A 20,793-nucleotide genomic window follows, 5' to 3' on the forward strand; every position below is an offset into this window, starting at 1 on the left:
GTTGTGTTCCGGCTAGATGAAATGAATCAGATATTACAATGGTTTCTGCAAATTATTCCATCAAATACAGTCATAGTTTAAAATTTGCAGAAAAAATTTTCATTCTAATTTTTTATTTGGAAGACAGATGTCAACACTTGAACACATAACAAGCACAACATTTACATGAATTATCTTTTTGTTCCTTTTAAACCAACCACAATCATGGTCTAGACCAGCGGTTCTCGACCTTTTTTGACTCGCGGAGTCCTTTTACCTAAAAAATATTCTATGGCGGAGCCCCGTAGGCCAATTTTTTAATTATTCATAAAAGTTACGGATTTATTTTTACTATTTAAAAATATTTATATTTTTTTTATAATTTTACTGGTTTTTTTCTGCAAGAGGCCATGGAGCCCCTGGAGAATGCATAAGGATCACTGGTTGAGAACCGTTGGTCTAGACAAAGTAATAATCAATGCTCATCTGGAAACCATTTTCCATTGAACACTAAACATGCTGGTGAATAACGTAAAAAGAAATGACATATCAAGAAAATGAATAATAGAAAACTTCGAAGTAAAACGAGAGGCTGAAAATCTGTTAAAGATGCTAGAAAATAAAATACATGAAGCAATTACAAATCAGTTAAAAATAGGGAGTGAGAACAGATGTACTCGGATTGAACTTTTTGTGAAAATAGAATCATTCTCTTGAATTTCTAATAGTTTAATCAGTATTCTATAGTTTAAATCAAAAATAATTTAATTCTGTAGTTTAAGTTAAAAATAATTTAAGTCTATAGTTTTTAATCACTCTATTAAATTTCTGAAAATTTCGAATAAATATACTAAGAATGACCCAGGAGAAAGAAGTCATCTCAAGTGATGTTGAATCAAACTGAGATAATGATCAAGAGTGAACTCAAAAAGCAACACTTATCGCTTTAAATATAAAATGGGTACATTCTGGTAAAAGAAGCAGGATCAAACATATATTCAAAAATGTTTGAAACTTGCATCAGTGGCAAAAACAAGAAAAATAATTGTTTTTCTAATGATTGTTTCAAGCCTCTCCTGTAGTGATTTTTTTTTAAAATTAGTGATTACCAAGTCTACAAGCTAAATCTAAAAATACTCATTTTCAAATTATTTTTGAAATCTGCAATACCATATGTTAGCCTCTCATTTGTTGATATAGAGAATGTAGGAATATATATATCAAGAAGTCTCTCAAAATTTTTTCATGATCTGAAAATTTGAAAAATACATAAAAATACTTCTTCTAGGGGAAATCTCTATGTATGTTTTTGTGCCTTGGGGTGGGGGGGGGGATGGAACACCCCGTTCTTCTGAGCTAAGCTACCCCTTTTTTTTGAAGTACAAAGTAATCCTGTGTACGCTACTGCATATATGCATATAAAAACTGTGTATTTTATTTACTGCCAAAATTTTAAAGTGCTACAAAACTGATAAATGCTGCTACAAAAGCAACATTTTTGCTGCTTGGGAAATAATTTTTCCTGTTACAAAAGTCAAATTTTAATTTTCCACCCCTGTAGTTTGGTTGAGACAGAACCAAGTTAAGATCTAAAAGTTCCAAAATTTCAAATTGGGAGAAATGGAATTCGGTTAGTCTAGTCTCCAGACATCGGAGAGCATCTTCTACAGGGACATTTGTGAAAAGAGATTTTACATCAAAAGAGGTCATTTTTGTGTTGAGGGGGTTGAAGGTATTGAGTTTGCAAGAATTCTACAGAATTTTTTGTAGTGTGTGTGTTATTGCAAGAGAGTGCTGAAAATATTAAGACGAGGTGTTTTGCAAGCTTGGACAAAACAGTGCTGATATTTGAAACTATAGATCGATGTGGAATGTCACGTTTGTGGACCGTATAAAACCTGGCACTGAATGCAACCGATGCGGTGAGAGCTTCTTTCATAGTTTGAGATAGAATTTGACAAGATTTAATGGCTGACTTGACCGTGTTTAGTTCATGCAAGCTGGGGGTTTTTTTGGTTTTTTTTTTTTTGTATGTTTACATATGGGCTATTATTTATTAGAGTTGAGGATTTTTCAACGTAATCCGATCTATTCATGATGACTATTTGCTCCCCTTGTCAGCCTCAGTTATAGTTAGGTTGGGGTTATCACATAATTTCTTTACTACCATGCTGGTAGCCCTACATGATTGGAAATGGTGGGGCTTAGTGTTGAAATCCACTGTGTCAACAATCAGTTATTATTCGGCAATAAGAAAAAATACATTAAACTCCATATCTTTTCATTGGCTTCCTTCTTAATGTGTAAATTTTTATTGTGATTTTCTTTTCAGGTTGATCCAGCTCTGGTTGTTCATGGCTGGCTAAAGTATAAAGACAATGCCATCGAAAATAGAAATAAATATAATGGCCTGTTGTCATACATTCTCCAGAATCATGGGGTGCAACATGAAGCTGAGGCATTTTCTGGTGCTTTTACCAAGCTTCACTGTCGATATTTTGAAATGAAGGACAAAGCTGAAATTGAGAAAGTTGTCATCGCTAAACTCAAGTCATTGTGTACCAATATGAGGAAAGAGTTCTTCAAGGAATTCAAAGTATCTTCAGATGTTTCAAATCAAATTATTGCTGACACACCTAATGAGAACCTTGGTGTATATGTTAAGAATAAGTTGCTGCAAGAAATGTTCATGAAAGCTTCGGCTTGGTATGTGGTTACTTACATGAATCAAAATCCAGACTTTCTAAGCTTTCCTTGGCTGGTGTCTAATATTTTATCCAATATCAAAGTGAGAGTCCATTCAAAGTCTTCCATTTCGAAATTTTCACCTTTGGTTGCGAAATTAGATGGAAACCTTATGATTTGGATGATGTCAAATCATCTGCCTGAGCTTCCTACATCAGCGAATCAGGCTTTTGCGCCACCATTGCACATCATTTGTAGAAGGATAGATTTAGAGTTAGCATTCCGCTTTGTTGTACTTTGGGCAGCCGATAATAAAATCAAGAAGCCTATTGAGATTCTTTTAGATATCTTTTTGTGCATTGCTAAAAGAGAAGGTTATGTTGGGGAGAACTCAGCGAAAGGGAAAAGTGGTGACAAAACTGCAGCTACACTTTTTTTAGCTTTTCTCAGACAGTGTGCTAAATTGAGCTTCTGTGGAAAGAAAGATGCATCGAAAGTTTTAGGTTTCGAGGTTAATAAGAGCAAGCGTTTTGGAAAAATTGCAATGCAGACTTACCATCAAATCGCCATTGTCGGTACATATATCAGTACTGATATTGTAGAACAAAGTGGCATGATTGAAATGAAACCAGAGTATATGGATTGTGATTTATATATTCATGTCTTACAGGAAGGTAATTTGCGCAAAGCTGAGAAACTGCTTCAAACTTATTCTGGAGTCGAGAGTGTTAGTATTAGAGAGATGAAGACTACTAAAAAGATCATCGTTACTGCACATGGAACCCAACAAGCAATCAACATGTTGAAGAGAGCTTTGGAAAAGGGGATCAATACCTTAGTGCAGGCTATACATAGTGGAATTATTGAAATTTAACTTCAAAAATTTTTTACTGAGTTACCAGAGAGCCCTGATAATCAAGTTTAAAAAAATTATCCCTTAATTATTTTTATTCAGTATTTTTTACTATTTGTTTTCATGCTATGGCGATTGATTCTTCGAAGATTATTTTATTCATTATGAAGCAGTTTTTTCAGTGCTTTTGCCCTTGGATGCTCTGTATAGAATTATGAAATGTTTTTTTATGTGACAATATTGTTCTTGAAAAAGCTTCATTCTTATCAAGTGTCCTGTATTATGAAGTTGTTGCCGCATATACCACAATTTCCCGCCTATAATCGCCGTCATTGTACATTGAAGAAACATCTGCATTTTTTTGTGGGGATTACAGTTAACCATTATCTACAGCTATTTTTCTGAGGGGTCAGAATAAATTCCACTCTGCGGGATTTCATTATTCAATATTATTAATTTCATATGCTGATTCTATACTGCTGCAGGTTATAAGATAATTATTATTTTTTGTGAAAAGGGAAATTTGCATGTGAGGATCAAACTCAGGAAATTATGATAATTGTTCATTCATGTGAATGTTTATTAAGAAGGAACCAACGAAAAAGGCAAATACAAGAAGATACAAAAATCCTAATGCATTTCGACACAATGGGTGTCGTCTTCAGAGGAAAAGTATTTAACCACTAGTCATGCTGACCGAGTTTCCCACTTGGGTTGAATACCAAATCGTAACGCTCGGTTCCTCAGCAGAAAAAGTAAGTCTGCTCACTTCAAACGTCGTGGTCAGAATGAAGCTGTGAGTCTGTGTGAGACGCTAATGCAGCATCCTGATTGGATGCTTGTGGAATAGTGTTACCTAATTGGTCTATTCCAATTTTCTTAGAATTCCTGCTCGAAATGAATTTAAGCCATGGTGTTGCGATCAGAGGGTGTAGATTTATTAGCGTTTACTAGTATATTTTTGAAGACCCAAATATATGTGCCTTCGTGGAAATCTAAATCAACTGTGGACTTGACTTTATGAAAAACTCTCGCTGCTTGAAATTTGAATCTATGGCCCTCTTGCCAACAGTGAGCAGCGATAGTCGATTTTTCACATTCCTGATTCTTAACACAGCGAACGTGTTCATTTAATCGTGCTTTTATGGGTCTCCTTGTCTGTCCAATATAACCAAGAGGGCAATCACCACATGGAATGTAATAAATGCCCCATTGTTTATTCTGTGGTATAGCATCTTTAGGGGACAGGAAACCAAAGTTTTTAGTGGGCACATCTATGGTCATTAGATTAAACTTCTTAAGAATCGGTTTGATCTTTAGTGAGAGTATTGGATCGTAGGGTATAACTACACTTTCTTGACTAAAAACTTCGGTTTTATGCCCCCTAACGATGCTATACCACAGAATAAACAATGGAACATTTATTACATTCCATGAGGTGATTCCTCTTGCTTATATAGGACAGACAAGGAGACCCATTAAAGCAAGATTAAATAAACACGCTTGTTGTGTTAAGAATCAGGAATGTGAAAAATTGACCATTGCCACTCAATATTGGCAAGAGGGCCATAGATTCAAATTTCAAGAAGCGAGAGTTTTTCAAAAATTCAAGTCCACAGTTGATTTAGATTTCTACGAAGGCACATATATTCGAGCCTTCGAAAATTATTAGCAAATGATAATAAATCTACACCCCCAATCGCCACACCATGGCTTAAATTCATTTTGAGCTGTAATTCTAAGAAAATTCGAATAGACCGATCGGGTAGCACTATTCTGCAAGCGTCCAATCAGGGTGCTGCATTAGTATCTCATGCAGGCTCACAGCTTCATTCTGGACATGATGTTTGAAGTGAACAGACATACTTTTTCTCTGAGCAACCGAGAGTTAAGATTTGGTATTCAATCCAAGTGCGAAATTCAGTCAGTGTGACCAGTGGTTAAATATTTTTCGTCTGAAGACGATGCCCATTGGTGTCAAAATGCATTAGGATTTTTGTATTTTCGAATATTTGCCGTATTCGTTGGTTTCTTCTTAATATTCTTGGGCAAAGTTGATCAGCTCTTCCATGTGAATATTTGTTTGGATTAAAAAGATGGTGTTTTTGAGCAACATCATTATGAGATGTGATATTTATAAAGAATAATGTGACATTTTTTTGTAAATAATTTCTATCACTCATGATACTACAGGACTTCTGAGTTCCTCAAATGGTATTTTTAATGAAGCATTATTTGTTCTGTTGTCTTTGTTCATTGAAATGTAATATCATCTGCTTCATTTTCCAGTTGTAATAATATCAAGAAATGCTTGATGATATACAAAACATTCAAAATTGTTCCGCACAAATTTTGTTTTCAAATTTTCGATATTACTTTGTATGACACATTGTTTTGGTGTTATATTTTTTTATGTGCCAGTCTTCTCATGATTATAGTTGCTTAATGTGTCTTTCTTATGTGTGGCGAGGAAAATACTTTAAATCAAAAATGTTAATATATTTTGCATAAAGATGTAAGGCTAAGGCAAGAATGTTCTCGGAGAATGAAAATATCCTCTTGAAAATGTGAACTTTGGAGAATAATTGAGAATATTTTTCCCTTTTAAATTACAAAAAAAAAAGTTACAAAAGAGGTTAAAGGTGGCCCCTTTGATCCGGCTCCCAGAGCACCAGTCCTGCCTGTTTCCTATTTTTCTCGATATTTGGGTAGTTCTATAGCTACCGAGCGATGAATGTATTCTGATCTATGATAGTGGTGCAGAAAGTTTTTGTAAGCCTTTTGTTAATTTTAGAAAAAATTTATTCAGTAACCAGACTGATTATTAGTTTGGCAGATGTAATAAGTATTCTAGTTCATTTCACAATAGGACGATTTTTTTTTGACATGCATCCAAAATATATCTCATCTAGAATGTAAGAATCAATAACTACTCATGCTGTTGTGAATATAATAAGAGTCAGAGCGCCCATTGAAGAACAGTTCTGTGTCTTCTGTGAATGCTGATGTTCAACATGAATGTGATGATTTTTTGCACAGTTATTGCATAAAAATCAAATCGCGTAAAGCTTTTTTTTACTAATGTATAATCAATTCACTATTTTTTATTGTTATTTTTTTTAAATCTTATTTCTACACATGTATCATTTTTTAAATATGCAGGGTGATTCAGTTCTGTGAAGATGGGATGGGAATAAGATGGGATAAACTTTAAGAGGTGATATAGTACGTGTAAATACAAACAATTGTCATCAAAGAATGCATGGTCTAACATGAAACGCAAACACGCGAAGGCGTTTTGAAACGGCCGCTCTGCAAACGTTAAAACGGCATTCCTGTTGAAATTTATGTGGAGAAAAAGAACACCATGCATGTAAATGTAGTCTGGGGGAAATAAGAAACCGTATGCAAATCTGTGTCACAGTGAATAAAAGGTTCGGACTCAGTATTACTAAGTGTTCTATTATCCTGTACGTTATAACTGTAAGAACGGTTGCATTTTGGAATAACTTCACAGGGCTGGCGCCCACGCCTTTTATTCACTGTGATGCAGATTTGTATATGGTTTCTTCTTTTTCCCCAAGTTGCATTTGCCTGCATGGTGTTCTTTTTCTCCAGATAAATTTCAACAGGAATGCTGCTTTAATGTTTGCAAAGCGGCCGTTTTGAAACGCGCTAGCACGTTTGCGTTTCATGTTAGACCATGCATTCTTTGATGAAAATTTTTTGCATTGGTGTATACTATCACCTCTTAAAGTTTTTCTCATCTTATTCCTGAATCACCCGGTATTTTAGATATTTATTCACAAGTAAAATCTTTAAGGTGAAAGTTATTTATAGTAGTACTCCCCTATAAGTATTCTTGAGAATATTATAAATGAAGTTCGAATATTCTCATCAAGTATATAATATGAATATTCTCAAGTTATTTATAATAGGTGTCCTTCCATAGAATATTCTCAAATATTCTCCTTGGTGCAGAATATATTCTGGTAAAGATTATTACTAAGAATTTCACATCTCTAAAATTTTGCATCTTTTAATTTTTTTTGTCCAATGGTTGTGATTTTTGTGATTGCATTTTTAACGTTCACATTTACCTACTTAATTTTTTTTATGTCATTCCTTGTATGTGATCTGTGATTAAGATCCTGATTATAGTTTTGTTAACTGAAGTCTTTTGTATTTGTTGTTAAAAAGTATGTAAAAACTAAACAAGGGAATTTTTTGTTCACGTCTAGACAAGTTGGGACTGTGCTTAATAGTTACACACATTATTTCATTTCTTTTTTAATTTCAATATTGTGGTTTGTTCAGTGTTGGAGCCCATTCCATTTTCATTTTTTTAGAAATTTTTTATGGATGCATATTTTTATTTAGTATGTTTGTACCAAAGATATTTTGTACTCTTTTGTGTATTTTCATACTATTTATGCAATAAAGATTATTGCTATCATTCCATAGAGTGGTGTCCTGTCAGAATTTTCACCTTTTTGTATGATTTCCAGAACTGCGTGGGAACTCTGGAGATTTCTTAACCCTTTGTGTTCCAATAAATAAAGGTCTCACAGACCACTCCTTTACAGAATACTTCTCAGAAAATAATACCATAAATCTTTGTTACAAGGGCAGTGGACATAATGATAAAACCTTTCAATAAAAAAAATGTTTTTTTAAAAATGTTATTTGGAATCACCTTTGATATTATGTGAAATTCCTCTCGTTTCAACTACAGTAGACTCTGTAATATGGACATTCATTAATCCAGCCCATCCAGTAATCTGCCGTTTTTTAGGTGGATTTTCTTCGAGCATAGAAGAGGAAAACGTGTCACTGTATGTCTTAGAAGTTAATATTATTTAAAGGGGCTTTTTCAATTGACTTCTAGTGATTTAGACCACACACTAGTCTGATATGCGCTGCATTAGCGAAAGTCCAACTGTCCTTTTTTGCCACAATATAAGCCTCTCTACAATATTTTTTTATTTCTCGTTCAAAATTGTTGCTTGTTTTGTGGTTCTCCCATTTACAACATCATTTCCAAATAAATAATCGTGTTACGCCTTATTATAAAATGTACGCGGGGTGACTGTCTATGGGGTGCTAAATCCGGGATCACACAAAAGGCAAAAGAAAATTTATTGATCAGGGAAAATTATTTCTATATCGCCCTAGAAGAAGCACCAAATCCGAGGTGAGTAGGTGTGAAGAAGAAAATTTTTTGACCAAAACAAAAGAAAAATCAGGAAAAATTATTTCTGTCCTCTCTAAGAGAGTCGCTAATTCCCAAGTGAAAGGGCAAAAGATTTCAAAAAATGGAACTTTTTTTTAGGAATTTAGATAAATTGGACCTTCACACATTAACGGATAAGGCAAGGCCGTAGGGGGGGGGGGAGCGCTTGGGGGTATTTTTCAAACCGATCGCAACTCAGGTCTATCACCATCAAAGCTGCATTAAGAGTTTTAAGTAAACATTTTTTTAATTCACATTTCGTAAACGTGTGGAATTGCCATGTGTTATTTCTATCGTAAATAATATATAATTATTAATCCATATTGTTTGTTTTTATTTTTTGTGTTTGTTTCACACAGACTGCCGTTGAAGTAAAAAAAATATAGTATAACCTTCCTATTTACAGTGTTATTCACCGCGCTTTCCAGCTGACCACAAAGAACATTTCAATAGCTCAATTTCGGCTCTCTTTGAAAGTAGACAGAACATTTTACAACGCTGGTTTCCTGAATACGAGGAGAAAAAATATCCTCTAATTTTAATGACGCCCGCCATATAAGAAAGAATCTTCTGAAACAAAGGTGCTTTTATTGGCACCGGTCGGGGCTTTGGTGAGAGTCTTAGGGTGATGGTTGACAGCGGCTGCTCGAGCTTACCTGCCACCCGGGTGCGAAGCCTCATGTGTCGACCCCACCCAAAGCTGCATTAAGAGCAAGAATCTTTCAAGCGGCTTTGACCCCACCGATCTATAAGTAAACCTTTCCTTAACCCTGCCAGGAGGCTGATAGGGCTTCAGTGAAGGGGACCTGGCGAAAAATAAACCTGAAAAATAGAAGAAAGCCACACATTGTTTACCGTGAAAAACGTGAGTGACAATACGTCCCGCTTTTGAAGTAGAAATGTTTTTTGTTCCAGCATTATTATATTATTCTTAATAATGCCAGATAAATTAATCCTTGAACGAGCACTTATAGTGTGAGCCATCATCACTTATCCTATTACAAAGATGATATCCAACGGGGTAATTTTAATTAGGAAATTTTTTCCAAAGGTGTTTCTATAGTACTCCAGGGGCCGGACAAGTGAAAAGCCAAATTATTCTTTTGCTTTCATTTGGCTAATTCTGAGTGAGGGCATGGGCCCCTGGGCTGGGATCTTTGGTGCCCCCCCCCCCAAGTCAGATTTTTCACGGCCCCTTTTATAGTTAGTTTATAGCGAGAAAAAGCCAAAACATTATGAGAATTGCCCCGGGCTCTTGTGGGTGCCATGGATGAGGGAACCAAAATGCACACATGCTCCGTATAATAGAGTACAGGGGCGGCGCTTGGTCATGCGACCCATTGCGGTCACAACTCTCAAGAGTGGTGCTAAATCCGAAATGAAAGGATGAAAAAAATGTTTTGTCACGAATTGTTTGGATAAATTGTGAGGGAGAGGCGTGACCTTCCAGGGCGGGGGGCTGACAGGACTCCAACTTGAGACCCGGGACTAAATCCTTATAACTTTTCTTTTTTCACTCTATAAATTAATTGTACAAGAGGCCCCACGAAAGATTCCAGCCTAGGGGCTCTGATGCAGGAGGGGGCAATAGGTAGGAGACAAAAAATAAGTTTCACGGGTACGGATTTTGTTTCGAGCCGCCCAGATAGCTTACATTTTTGTTTCTGGTATTACAGGCCATGTCTATTTTCTCAACGTTTTCGTTGTCGACTCAAAAGCCTAATGTCTTCTGAATTTTGTAGGTGTTAAATTTTTGGGTCTTAAGTAAAGTCTAAGCTGCCGCCCCTTACAACCTGCCGCCCGAGTGAGCCACACTCCCGCTTAAGCCGCCCCTGATGATTGACGTCGGGGGGGGGGGGATAGAAACAGTGTTATGTGGATATAAATTAAATGGATGAATTTGATTACAACATGGTTTTTTTTAAATTGTTTGAGAACCGAAATGGGAAGAAGCTGATCAATCCAGAACAACATCCGTTTGCAGTCACTAATTGGAATATAAAGAAATCAGGGTAAAGAATGGTAGGCGGGGCGATTTGGTCCTAAGGGCAGCTCTCCTCATGTGACGTTTTCCTGAAAAAAAAAATTAAAACGTGGAGCTTGGCAGAACCAAAATTTTTGTGAATTGTATACAGCAGTGGTTCTCAACCTTTTTGGAACCGCGACCCGGTGAATCAAATTTCTATGAGTCTACGACCCGGTCTGGAATACCTTACTTACTTACTTTAAAAAATTGGTTGTTTATTAATTATTAACTTACTTATCATAAGTTAATAATTAATAAACAACCAATTACCTTTTAATTATGAACTAATTATTTAATTAATTAAAACTCATTCAATCAATTAATTAATCAAATCCATATTTAATTGAATAATAAATTTAAACCCTTTTAACTAATTAAAACCAGTTTATGAATTGAATCCATTATTATCTGGCGGAGTAATGCAACATTTTTTTTCGGTAATGTATTGATAACGTACAGAAGTCAAAACATGAATGAAGCGTTTCATCAGCAACAGCAGTAAACATCCTCATTGCTTCAGCGCCGGAACCTGGGTACTGAGGCTGTGGTTGAGAGCCCCGATATATTTTACGAGGTGGCTGAGCCACCAATAATCAATATTCAATGCGTTGAATATTGAGTCCACTCCCTCTCCTGCATAAGGGCTTGAGCCCGTATATACGGGACAAATGGCAACTTACAGCCCCCCTTCAATGTTTTCTTCATTTCGGCGCCTCTAACTCATTAAAAAATTCAGTTGATCACAAATCAATCGAAACGTCTTAATATTCAATTTTATAGACTAATTTCTCATAGTGTGTAAAAATACGAAGTTTTCATTCATAGTGGGCAATGGAATTTTTTTGTGCTTACATCGACGCAGCACTTATTTATTAGCACTTTTTTAATAACTTAATGAGTGTAAAATATATTTTACGCGATCGAACTTTGTACTTAATCTTAGCTAGAAAGAAGGTAATGATATAAAAGAAAATTGTCTATATTGTAACTCACCATAAAAAAAAGCCCGCTGAAGAGCAGAAAATTGTTCATTTTTGGGCGAAACACTTTTCGGTATATTCACGATAGATGCTTATGTTAAATTGTGTAACTTGATAAATTTCAAAACTTATCGCGATTTTTCTACTCTAACTTTTCTCTATTTTTTAACAAAAATTTACATTTGTGAACCTATCACACTGGAAAAGAAATCAAAACGAAAACTCGTTGCGTCATTCACTGCGTTTTTGCAAAAAAAACGGTATTCGAGTTATCACCAGTAGTTATGTGCATGCACCTTGATGACCGATTCAAAACACACTATTTTCTATATACAGCAGGTGCTTCACTGATTAGTCACTGACATTTGCCACGCATATGTAAAATACTTCGTTCGTTTCTGAGAACACATACTAAATCGTTATAATAAGACTGCTAGAGGTTTTTACTACTGGCCATAAATAACGGGTCCAATGGTGGAAGGTGGTTTTACTCTATTGCCCGGAAATTCCTAATCACTTACAATTATTCCCCTTTGAAGTTATGCAGCTTGGCAAGTAGCACAGATGTTGTTCCAGTCTCCAAGGAACGTGGGATACCGAGTTGGCATTATTGTCTTCAGGACATTTTCTGTGGTGCCGACAATCGCAAACCGTGAACACGCAAACTCATCTTGTTGTCAACGGAGACCCCTGAAGCAGTAGAATGTTTCTGGGGAAAAGGGATGGAGAGTATGCAAAAACATTCCCCACCCCTGCTGTATTGTTTGGGTCTCATGAAGACGGATACTCAAAAATACGAAAAGAAAAAAAATATAATTAAAAATACTAGTTTCGAGGGGGAGGGGAGGACCAGAGACATGGTTCCCTTCCTTTGCAACAAAACGAAGGATTTTCAGTGCGATAAGGGGAAAAGATGGGATCTCCAAATTCTCATAATTTACAATTGCCTCTGGAAGCCTTTGTTCTGGAATTCTGGGAGGGTTTTCATCTTTCTCCTTGTAAGATTTTTCGACTGAAAAATTAAAATAATATGTACCATAATAGTGAAATAAACCAATTAGTTATTCGTAGAAATGCTTTGAAAAATGAAAGGGTAATGAATATATTCTCGCGGCCCCCGGTACGATTGATGTCACGGCCCGGCGATTGAGAAGCACTTGGTATACAGTATTACAAAACTAGATTCGGTTATAAACGCAGGATTACCAACAAAACGGAAAAAAGCTCCTCTTCATTTTACACTTTCTTGACAAACAAAGTAAGTAAATATCAAATATAGCTACTAATTTCTGATAAGTTCATACGTTTTATATTTTGTGAGAGTTTTCTTTAATCATAATTTATGAACAATCGCCACAATTCCATCTTAGGTAATTTGGAATCCTCTGTACTACTTGCATTCAATAAGGCGTAAGACTCATATTTTTGTATACGATACATCGATAAATTGAAAAAAGTTTGAGAAAGTGATTATTTAAGAAATTAAAGTAAAAAAGAATAGTTATTGCATTTTATTTATTTATTGTTATTTATTGAAATAGTACTTGTGTGATGTTCTATACCTATGTTCATAGTGTAACGAAAATGCAGCAAATTAATAGCGTTATCAATATTGACAAAAATGTTTTTTACATATACGCAGTAATTCCCTTACTTCATGGAACGAGTGTCGCGTTGTCTACGTTTTGAAAAACGTGATTTTAGAGACTGGTGGTGCTTACACTGCGAGAGATACAGGGCCGGGGGGAGGCACCACAAAAAGTTGCCAAGATGTCTTTTTTTATATACAATTTTTTTCCAGCATTAATCATCCGGCAGAAAATCCTAAAATTTTCGATTGCACAGTTCAGTTGAAGATATTCATTCAAAGAATGGCATAAATATAAAAAAAATTGATAATATTGCAAACTAGAGACCACGTTAATGCTGAGTTTTTGGAATGAGATTTCGTGCAATTTCTATAAAGTTATCTTGAGCCATTTTAACAGCATCTTGGGGGGCGAAGGGGGGGGGGACCACTTTGACAAACTGATTTTTCTGAGGGACCCTCTCTACCAGCTCAAAATTCCTGCAAATCATTATCATTGCCAACCAATTACAAAAATGACAAATTTAAGAGTATGCCAGGTTCTACAGAATAAGGACGTGTGCTTAAAAATGCTCAAATCTTTGATGAGCGGATTGACTGCATAGTTTTAGGGGTTTTATCTTATAGTTAACTATTATTACCCGTGCAAGACAGTTCGGTACAGTATCTTATATTAATTCCTTATTTCATGGAACGAGCATTGCATTGTCTACGTTTTGAAAAACGTGATTTTAGAGACTGGTGGTGCTTACACTGAGAGTGATGCGACGCATATGTCATTTTCGTTTCAAAAAACACAATTTCCAAGAAATTGGCCTATTGAATCACGTTATTTTCAACTGTCAATTAACCGAGTAGCGTTTTTAAAATCGGCAAGCATTTGACAGGCATTACTGTACATTTAGCAAGTATTTCCGAAACTAAAAATAAGCATTTAATGAATTTTATATCATTTTATATGTGCTGCGGATGCAGGGCCTCATGTTAAGTTTAGACGCATACGTTCATGTGGTGCTTATTCCAAGAAATACAGTACTGTGTTAAACTACATGCACCGCAATAAAAAAAATATTCACAATGCAATATAGAAACAAAAGACCACAATAAAATATACGTTAGTTATTGCTCATTTTGTTTTTAATTCTAATAAAAAAAATTAATTGCCACTCAGTAAATCCCATATTAATTTGTGTATTTAGAATCAATTTATATAATATAATAAATTTTATTATTCGTAGAATGGAAATTGTGGAAATTTTTCTGGGAATCGATGAACATGCCAAGTTTTGGAAATCGTGAAGTTTCGTGATGCATTTTTGGTCATTGATTTTAACATGGCTCATTTTTGTGAATATCATGTAAAAAAAATTTCACAAAAACTGGTTTCTGTAGCACAGGAGAAAATATATAAAATATGTATTATTCTAACGTTTTAAATAGTAAATTAACTTTTCGAAGAATTTTTTACATAATCTTTGTATTATTATATTTTTTTATTATGCAGCTTTCAATAGCATAGGGAAAAGAACAAAAGCAGTTTAATTAATAAGAATTTCCTTGTTTCTAAGTATTCACTGAGATATTTGAAATCGAAAACCAGAGGAAAATTGGGAAAGAAGCAGCAAAAACTTGTGGGGATTATTATTATAATTTTTGTAAAAAGCGTGTTTTGGCCCGATGAGCCAATTTTGCCTGTATAATCGAGCGAGTAGTTTCTTTCTATGTTACAACCACGAGGCTGAGTCGTCCCCAGTCAGTTCGCTCTGGATTTTCGACATGCATAGTTAGTTCTCAATTTTCTCTGTGTATGTTTCTTTTCCTTAATAATTGTGATGTCGTGTTTAATTATGGATTAAAATGTTTAATACGTTCGCGAGTCGTCCACATCATCGGCAATATCGCCAAAAACTAACAAACACCGCTTCTTTCCCAACTTTTCTCCGATTTTTGAATTCAGATATCTCTGCGAATATTGCACTTAGAAACGTGGAAATTTATTCGTTGGTATCAGAAGACACGGGGCAACAACTTTTTAATTCGGTTTTTTGGGCACAGGTTGTCGATATAGAGTTAATTTTTTTTTAAATTTACAATCCCTTGAAACATGAATGACGTAGCTGAAATACCTGACAGCACATTTACATTCCGCAAGAATGACTCAAATATCTGTCCCCGTTTTCTTGCTATTCCCATTTTGAAAACCGTCTGGCGATTGTGGAACACTCTGTACATTCAAGTAATGCAAGCACGTTCAAATCACACGAGTGCATATACCGGTAGTGGGGCCCGCCCCCCCCCCCCGGATAAAAATTTTTATTTCAAAATTAAATATCTCTACAACAAAGATCAATAGAATTATGCGGTAAACGGTATGTTTATTAGCAAAACTGTAAGAATGCTGTACAGAAATTTCGAAAATTTAGTTGTTTTTTTTTAATTTTTTAAAATTTAAAACAAACAAAAAAAAACGAGATTTTGGGGTTCCGAAAATCCTCATTTGTGTGAAGAGAAACCACTGCATTCGCCTAAATTTACTGCATGGGCTGCGGTATGCGCCATGTGTGCTGACAAATTGTTCTAAAATTGTAACGTAACGTTCAATAGTAATCGTTTTTCGCACGAAGAAAGGGCCGATAATGCCTCTGGCGCATACCGCAGCCCATGCAGTAACTTTAGGCGAATGCAAATGAGGATTTTCGGAACCCCAAAATCTCCGGTTTTTTTGGTTTTTTTTAAATTTTAAAAAATTAAAAAAAAACAACTAAATTTTCGAAATTTCTGTACAACATTCTTGCAGTTTTGCTAATAAACGTACCGTTTACCGCATAATTCTATTGATCTTTGTTGTAGAGATATTCAATTTTGAAATAAGGGCTTATTCGCTGATCACCCTGTATGTATGATATTAATATGTATGTATGTATGTATAATAGATATTATGTAATGCATTATTGGTTTTGTTGCTAGACTATAACCAAGTACGCACCAATCAATGGTGCCGAGATACCTTCATATGCGAATGTATGTACCATACAATGGAATTAAATTTATCAGCGTTTTTCATCGATGTGTGGACGCCTACGGGCAGGAGGTTGAGCAGTCCCTCCCTTCTGTTATATGGCAATCATTACAGATCGGAATAGGATACGAATACAGGACAGAAAAGTGAAATTTAGGACTATATACAGTACAGCTTTTTTGTCTTTTGTTCGTTTATGATTTATTAGTAATGTCATGGGAGGGGTGGATAAAAAGTTAGACTAAAATTGGATAATTCTTTGAACTTGAGTAGAGCAAATAGTCAATGCATTTTCGTTTGTGGAAACTTTGGACGCCATTTCAGGGAATAGCCTTAGCAGCACAGAACCCCGAATAATCTGACCACGATAGCGTTGCCATGGAAACGTTGATGACAACGTTCATACAGAGGTCACAATATTTTACATTTGGACTTAAAAAATCGGTGTTTGACGATGGCTTTGAAGAAATCCGATGAAGTTGATTTTGATGCTCTGCAAGAAGCTTTGGATAAAGCAGTCGAATTCGACGAAAATTCCAAGCTACGAAATGCCGCAAAACTTCGAGCTTTCTCTCAACCGGGAATAACTTATGAAGACTTCGAAAATATTGTTAAGGCGTCGACACTCAAACCTCTGCCGAAGGATGAAAATCGCCTCTACTGTAATCCGCGGCGTTTATGGAATTCCCACCTCAACAAAGCCGGAGAACAAAACGACCAGACTGTGGCGGAAATTCTCAAGAATACTTCCAAAAATTCTAAGAAGTGCTAAAATTTTGAATTTAATCCCGCTTCAAATAGCATGTTGTTTCTAAAAGAAATATCACCTTGTTGTTCTATGATAGATATCATACGCATAAATAATGTCATAAATATGTCATTAAATCCATCGCTGTTATTTGAACTGAATTCGTGTAGCATAAATTTAATAAACAGGTCATTTGATTTGCAAATTTGCGATTGTAGTATGCATAACGTATTTACGAGATATACAAAAACTGGCTATAATGTAAAGATAAAATGCATCCCTAACTCTATAGGGACTCGAATTTACGCCCTCTCGCATGCCAGTGAGCGCGCTACCATTACGCTTAGAAGCAGAATATTTCTTCCCTAGAGCGTAGATAAGCCGAACGGCGCCGAGCAATGAACGGTGACAACAATCAGCTAATGGCTCATAAATGGAATCAAGGTTACTAGATGGTGACATATATGTAAAAATAAGATATTTTCTCCACTTTTCAATAATAGACATACAGAAAGCTGGGCATATGTAGACTTCGTAGTGCCAGATAGATGAATTTTTCTTTCCAAAAAAGAAATCGTCTCTCCACACTGGAAAGGTGCTCAACCTTTGGGAACGTGCGGGCAACTTTATTGGTTCGAAAACGTGTCGAGAGTCACTTGAAAGATTTGGAAATGTGTCGCGGGCCGCTTATGTGTTCTGGAACTGTGCTACGGTTTGCTCAAGTGTTCTGGAAATGTGTCGCGGGCTACTCAAGTCATATGGAATTAAGCCATGGGTCGATTGAGTGATCCGGAACAGTGCCACACGTCATTTTTTCAAGTGATTCATTTACTTCAGTAATCTATAAATAGTTCGTGGTTCATTCAATGATCAGTAAATATGCCGGGTCACTTAAGTAATGCGGAACTGCCCTGCAGTTCACTTGAGTGATGTGTAAACGTGCCGTGGGTTGCTTAAGTGATCTATAAATGTGCAGCGGGTTGCTTGAGTGATTTCAAACTGTAGCATGGGCCACTTAATTGCTCTAAAACTGTGTCGTGAATCACTCAATGATCTGCAAAAAGATATCTTACTGAGTTCATTTTTACAAAATTAGGTTTGAAGTCACGGGCCACATTAGATGACTTCAAACTGTAGCATGGGCCACTTAATTGCTCTAAAACTGTGTCGTGAATCACTCAATGATCTGCAAAAAGATATCTTACTGAGTTCATTTTTACAAAATTAGGTTTGAAGTCACGGGCCACATTAGATGACTCAGAATGTCACATTTGGCCAGCGTGCCATGGGTTGAGCATATATGCTATACGGGGGCGTGTTGTGAGTCCTAATTTGGCATTTATCTCATCAACCATTCGTCATATAGGTATGGTTCTAATTAAAAAAATACTCAAAATATATGTTCAGAAATCATTATGTACCAGTTTCAAAAGAAAAAATAGAGTGCGCCATAAAATCAATCTTTGTACGGTCTCCCTGTTCTTTAAATCCCAATTAGAGAAAGCTGTTTCCTGTCTCTCTTGCGGCCAAAAAAAAAAAAAAGTTTTAGGTTTCTAAGTACAATATTTTCACTGAGATATTTGAAATGAAAAATAGGAGAAACGTTAGGAAAGAACAGCCCAAACGAGTTAAAGAAGCGTTGTCCATTAGGTTATGCTGTTCTTTTCCAACTTTTCTTTGATGTTTGAAAATTCTAATACCTCCGCGAAAATTGTACTTTAAAACAGAATTTTTTTTTTGTTGGCCTCAGGAAAAATACATGGCAATAACTTTTCAATTAGAAGGTAGAGGGCATAAATATATATACAGGCATATAAAAAAAATTTAATTTTTTATTTCGTGACACAGTGTATTTTCACTCTTGACGCTGGTACACAGTGATCCTTACACATTTTGAGCATTTTTTAAATTAGAACCATACTTCTATGATGAAGAGTTGATGAGATAAAAGCCGAATTAGGACTTACAGGACACCCTTTATATCACCAGTTTTCTGTATATCTTGCATTAACAACTGGAGAGGACACCTTTCTCTACACATGACATAATTGTGAAAGCAATACTACTTACATACATAGCACACACCCACCCCAACAAAAAGGGAAGAGGCAGAATTCTAGCCCTGTGGCCCGAAAGGAGAGAGAGAGAGAGAGAGAGAATTATATATTTTTTACACTATATAAATGTACTTTAGAGGAGCCCTGGAATGCAGCCTGCCATTGATTTAAGCCTAAGTATTGTGCCTCGCCGCAGAGAGCAACAGGCCCAAAACGGTATACCATTCAATCATTAAACTTAGTGCATAGTTAGACAATTTGATGACCGATGGCAGCACTAAACAAACGTTACACAGAAACAAACTTCCTGGAAAGTTCACTACATGCACACACACATTCCAACATGTATCAATTCGTTAGAAGTTCCACAGAGGAATATGGATGAGGTGCATGTCTGATTTAGTAGTAGTAGCCTAAGAGAGAGTGTGTGTGTTGTGTTAACATAATTATCTACAATTATAAGTAACTTGAATTGTAGATGAAGCCAAGAGAACATGACGTTCCTTGAATATATGTAATATTCAGTGTGATTCAGTCGAATACCATTATAGCGAAAATCTCGTTGTAACAAAAACGTTCCCTTCAATTCAATTTACATAGTAACAATGTATTGTGCAATTCCAGTATAACAAAATGAAAAATCCATTATAACAAACTTGAAAACAAGTTTCCCAAAAACAAGAGAGTCATCCTCCATCTACTCTTTTAATGTTTTTGAAAAAATCAGACTAAATTGAAATTGCAAATTCAGACAATAGTTACAGGACCTCCTAGGGAAAAGATTTAACTTTCGAATTTATAAGATGTGGACGTAGCTGTCTTTACCTGGTTTCAAGACATTTCATTCTCGGAATGTGCAAGTTACCAGTCTACTCATAGGAGAAAAGGTTTTGGAATTCACACATGCTTTTGAATGTGAAACTTTCAAGAAAGTTTCGGCTGGCTGAATCATTTCAAAGAATGGTATGGTGTGGAAGCAAATTCAGTTGATATGAAAAATACGAATGAATGGAAAGCTGGTGAAATAGCAAAAGTGATAAAGTAATATGATCCTTCTAATGTATTTAATGCCTACAAAGCCGGAATCGTTTCCTAACTGTTACCTAACAAAACTTCGACATTTAAAAAACTCCAAGCAACCCTTAACTGCTTTGTTTTGCTGTAGCATGAACAGAATTGAAAAAAGAAGTTATGGTGATCGGAAAATGTGTGAATCCATGGTGCCCGAAGAACGTGAAATCACTGCATTGTAATTACAAATCAAGTTGAAGGGCTTGGATGACTACAAGAATTTTTAATTAGGGGCTAGTCAAGTTTTATGGAAAAATAAACTGAAAAAATTAAAAGAGATCCTGTTTCTTATCGTCAATTGCATGACACATCGAATCTTCAAAATTAGAGTGTATTTGCATCGAATACATACACGTTTGTTTTGCAACCATTTGACAGATGAATAATTAAGGTGGTGAAAGAAAAGTACCATACGCAACTGCTGAGACGTATTCACCAGCTTGATAATAAAGAAATAGTGAGGCCGGATGTCAAGCAAGCTATGGATATGATAGCTGGAGCCTGGATGGATATCGCTCTAAAAGTAATTTGTAATGGGTAGAAGAAAGAAAATT

General features: G+C 35.6%; 2 protein-coding genes across 4 annotated transcripts in view; both read left to right on the forward strand.

Moving 5' to 3' along the window:
- LOC149075703 (uncharacterized) overlaps positions 1-7,978 on the forward strand; it is a 68,216-nt gene extending 60,238 nt beyond the window's left edge. For all 3 annotated transcript variants that reach the window (XM_089243197.1, XM_089243196.1, XM_089243198.1), the window contains exon 9: positions 2,312-7,978. In XM_089243197.1, coding sequence (XP_089099323.1) covers positions 2,312-3,538 — 1,227 coding nt within the window. In that variant the 3' untranslated portion in view covers positions 3,539-7,978. The remainder of the gene's footprint in view (positions 1-2,311) is intronic.
- Positions 7,979-16,817: 8,839 nt separating this feature from the next.
- LOC149075704 (dynein axonemal assembly factor 19) lies at positions 16,818-17,135 on the forward strand. The gene has a single exon (XM_089242132.1). The coding sequence runs from the start codon at positions 16,818-16,820 to the stop codon at positions 17,133-17,135; it is 318 nt and encodes a 105-aa protein (XP_089098258.1).
- The last annotated feature ends 3,658 nt before the right edge of the window (positions 17,136-20,793 follow it).

This window comes from Pholcus phalangioides, unplaced genomic scaffold (assembly GCF_987345545.1).
Source record: "Pholcus phalangioides strain wild (caught in Gottingen) unplaced genomic scaffold, Ppha-v1.0 ptg000015l_1, whole genome shotgun sequence".
In the NCBI taxonomy this organism is placed as follows: Eukaryota; Metazoa; Arthropoda; class Arachnida; order Araneae; family Pholcidae; genus Pholcus; species Pholcus phalangioides.